A 3,641-nucleotide genomic window follows, 5' to 3' on the forward strand; every position below is an offset into this window, starting at 1 on the left:
GGATCATCCCTCTGCGAGGTGTTCTCGGCGACTTGGGCGGCTGCTTCTCCCTCGGCTCTCATCTGCCGCTTCCGTTTATCCAACAGCTTCTGTTTACGAGTCTTAGTAGGCTGGAATGAGCCTTCTTCTACGACTGTTGTTTCTCCGAACATACTATGGCCTTCGTAGTAAGATGCACTGCGAGAAGGAGGGTTGACTAGGGTAGTCAATTATACAAACTGATATAGAAAACACTGATTCATCTATGCCCATCAGGAAAGCCACCATTCTACCCATCTCCCTCTAGATGTCACTCAACGCATTTAAGACGAGCCAAGAGCTGAGATGGATGAGTGTCCCACACCTCAACGATCTCCGAGATCGGATCTCGAATATCCTATCAACGTTGGTATCAAGAGTGTCTCAGCTCAGGATCGACCAAGATACTCGACAGATGCTAGACCGAGCATTAGAGAGTTCAAATGGTCAAACGACCAGTTTTATTTTCTCGCCGGATCTACTATAGTTCGATCCATGCGAGTCACGCCCTGGAGGCTTGCACAGCTAGCGAGAAGCAGCATTATCCCGACGGGTCGCTCCAGAGAGAGTCAGACAGTCGAGTCATTCGGCACGGACAGATGCGGGGGTTACGGAGTGATTTTGAACTCTCGCGCGCCTATGTGATCGATTACCACAGTTGTTAGTATTATTATCTTCTTCTGTGTCTGTGTGTTGTGCCAGTGGCTCGACCATTGTGCCACATTGTTTCCTTGTCCCCCAATTTTCGGTCCGAACACAATTGTCCCTGCGTGCTAAGGTGCTGCAAAGCTAGAGCTAGTAGTAGCTCATACGTAGTTCGTAATTACAGTTATAAGTTGTAACGTAACGTATTCCGATACGTTCTACTCTATTGTACGTCCGCTCTCGTACAAGGTTATCTCTGCTCACTTGTCGTGTATTGAGTTCCATTATTAGGAGGTTACTATCCCTACATAATTTGGTAGCAGCTCCTTGTTCTATTCGACAACTTTCACTCGAACGACATTTGCTTGGTTATGGCTGGTGACAACGTTAACAACAATTCCGATACTGATCATGATGGTACTATTCCCCGTGACGAGGTGGATCCTCTGGTGGTGAACACTAATGCATCTTCGGCTGCTTCAAGTACTAATAATGATGCTATGATCAACGTGCCTAGTAGAGGTCCAGCGGCACAGACTGGTGCGACGACATCAACATCAACGACTAACAACTTTAGCGCCACTCCTAACATCCAGACGACTTCTTCAACAAGCTCTCCGGTTGTGGTGTCTACGGCTTCCAGTGAGTCTATTCTCCCTGTTAGGACGAAGCGACTCTTTGTGCCCGTTCCCGAGAAGTTTGCTAATAAGCCAACGGACAATATACGTGATTGGTTTGAAGCTTATGAGCTCTATACCTACGGTAATCTCTATGATGACCGTGCTCGTGCCCGTTTTCTGGGTGCATTCCTTACTGGTGATTCTGCTAATGTTTGGAAGACCCAATGCTCTAAGGTTAATTATGAAGCTGACAAGGCAATTCTCATTAAGACTTTTGAGAAGTGTCGGCTCCCTGATGAAGCCTGGAGTCGATTTGATAATTATCAGTGGGATCGTATCCAACCATTGTCCGTTTATGCAGCTGCTCAGTCGAGATATTTGAACGAGTACAACGACTTGCTGAAGCCTGATTGTCGACTTTCACTACCTGCCAGGGAGACTCTTTTGGTTGAGAAGTTATCTAAGTTGGCTACAGGCGCGGCGAAGGCTGAGATTCGTCGAGCCCGTCCTCGGAGTGCTGCCGATGTTTGTGACCTTCTGGGTGCCTATGTTGACAACAGTGATCAGACTGGCATTAATGCTGTCCGTTCTATAGAACCTAAGTTAGATGCCAGCATCGAGATGTTATCCAAGCTACTTGGTGCCTTTGAGGGTGCCCAGTCGCGACAAGTTGAGCAGTTTGATCGACTTTGCGCCATTTTGGGTAATCCACAGCCAAAAGGCCAACCTAATGGACAAGTAGTACAAAATGGTCAACAACGACGACGAGGTGTTCGTAGATGTGGTATTTGTTCTGGTCCTCATCTAACTCTGGAGTGCTTCCACAAGAAGTTTACTGTTGGCTGTGCTATCTGTGGGAACACTGAGCACTTCGCCCGTAATTGCCCGTTGCGTACTACCTTCTTGGCTGGTCTACAAGGTAACCCGCCTTCCCCGCCGGGAAACTAGTTCGACGACCGGATTGCGGCTCCCGGTCGTCGGCACCGATATCTTTCTGTACTTTTGGCGAGTCTAATGGTCCTTTTATTTTTGCCCGTGTAAATGCTGGAGATGCCCGTTCTCCGGTTATCAGGGCTCTGATCGACTCTGGTGCTCGTATTACGGTTGTTCCTAAAAGGAATCTACCTAAGGGTACTCGACTACAACCTGTACTTACTCATGCCGGCTCCGCAGATCCCGGCAATCCTATTCTGCTATTGGGCTCTGCCATTGTAAGATTAACGTTGTATGATTCGCCTAATGTAGGCAATGGTAGTAACGTTTACTCCGACTTCGTGCCGCAGGCCGGTAGTAACTGTGTAAGTTTTGAATTTAAGGTTTATGTGGTAGAAGATTTAATTTGTGATATGTTGTTGGGCTTCGACTTCCTTTGGCATTATGGTTTGTCCTTACAAATGGTTGAAGGTTTTGTCCGTTTGGTTGGTACTCGTGACCCTCGGGTGGGTCGGTATCGTGAACCTCTACCGGAACCTGATGCAAGGAGTGTGAGTGTGTCGTTGCCCTTCGCTCTACTTGGAGCAACTGGTTCTGCGGGTGTACTACCCGTCCCTCCGACTATCTGCCCTAGTGAAGCACAGGGTGTATGTACCCGTAATGCTTCTACCCAGACTACTGGTATGATTGATGAGTCTGTTCAAACGGTACCATCCACATCTAGCATAAGTTCTTCGGAGACTGTCCCCAAGAACCCCGTTCGTTGTGCCAGAACTTGTGAAAGTCCGCCTGATGTTGTGATTGGTAATGGAGCTAGTTCTCTATACTCTCTTTGCCGATACTCTGATGATGTTTACTCTCACCTTGGTTTTGGTGATGGTGATGGTGATGAAAGTCCTTCCCTGGCTCAGCGTAGGGTTTTCGCTGACGCTGGGGCTCCTATCTGTTTGCTGCAATCCCCTGATCCGTATGAATTTTATGATGACCCTAAGAAAGGCGGACATACTGGTTTTGAACAATGGCCTGCAGAAGACCAAGAGATCTACGACGAGTTCGAGAATGATGACATAGGTGGTAATTTGGACGACTATGCGGTTCCATTACTGCCCGGTCCTGAGGAACCTGACGTTGTATTACCCAAGCTCCCGGTGTCTGACCGCCCCGAACTTTGCTCTATTCAAGATCTTTGCAATGAGTTCTCGGAGTTGTTCAACAACAAGATCGGGTTTTGTCCGTTGGTCACTCACGACATAAAGACCTTTGATGAGCAGCCGATGGCGCAGCGTCCGAGACGCGTACCACATAAGTGGCAAGCTGACATACGAGGCCAGATTGATGATATGTTGAGAGAAGGGATTATTCGGCCAAGTATGAGTCCGTGGCGTTCACCTTGTGTCTACGTTAAGAAGAAGACTGGTGGTGTCC

At 48.1% G+C, this 3,641-nt stretch overlaps 2 protein-coding genes across 2 annotated transcripts in view; one reads left to right on the plus strand and one right to left on the minus strand.

Annotated features, from left to right (window-relative positions):
* Pmar_PMAR001030 (hypothetical protein) overlaps nucleotides 1–152 on the minus strand; it is a gene marked incomplete at both ends in the record, with an annotated part of 537 nt that extends 385 nt beyond the window's left edge. Inside the window, one exon of the mRNA XM_002780392.1 lies at nucleotides 1–152. Coding sequence (XP_002780438.1) covers nucleotides 1–152 — 152 coding nt within the window.
* An 882-nt stretch (nucleotides 153–1,034) lies between these two features.
* Nucleotides 1,035–3,641, plus strand: part of Pmar_PMAR001031 (hypothetical protein) — a gene marked incomplete at both ends in the record, with an annotated part of 2,828 nt that continues 221 nt past the window's right edge. The window contains 3 exons of the mRNA XM_002780393.1: nucleotides 1,035–2,202; nucleotides 2,457–2,524; nucleotides 2,600–3,584. Of these exons, the coding sequence (XP_002780439.1) occupies nucleotides 1,035–2,202; nucleotides 2,457–2,524; nucleotides 2,600–3,584 (2,221 nt within the window). The remainder of the gene's footprint in view (nucleotides 2,203–2,456; nucleotides 2,525–2,599; nucleotides 3,585–3,641) is intronic.

Source organism: Perkinsus marinus (genome assembly GCF_000006405.1).
Source record: "Perkinsus marinus ATCC 50983 genomic scaffold scf_1104296944404, whole genome shotgun sequence".
NCBI classification, from domain to species: domain Eukaryota; phylum Perkinsozoa; order Perkinsida; family Perkinsidae; genus Perkinsus; species Perkinsus marinus.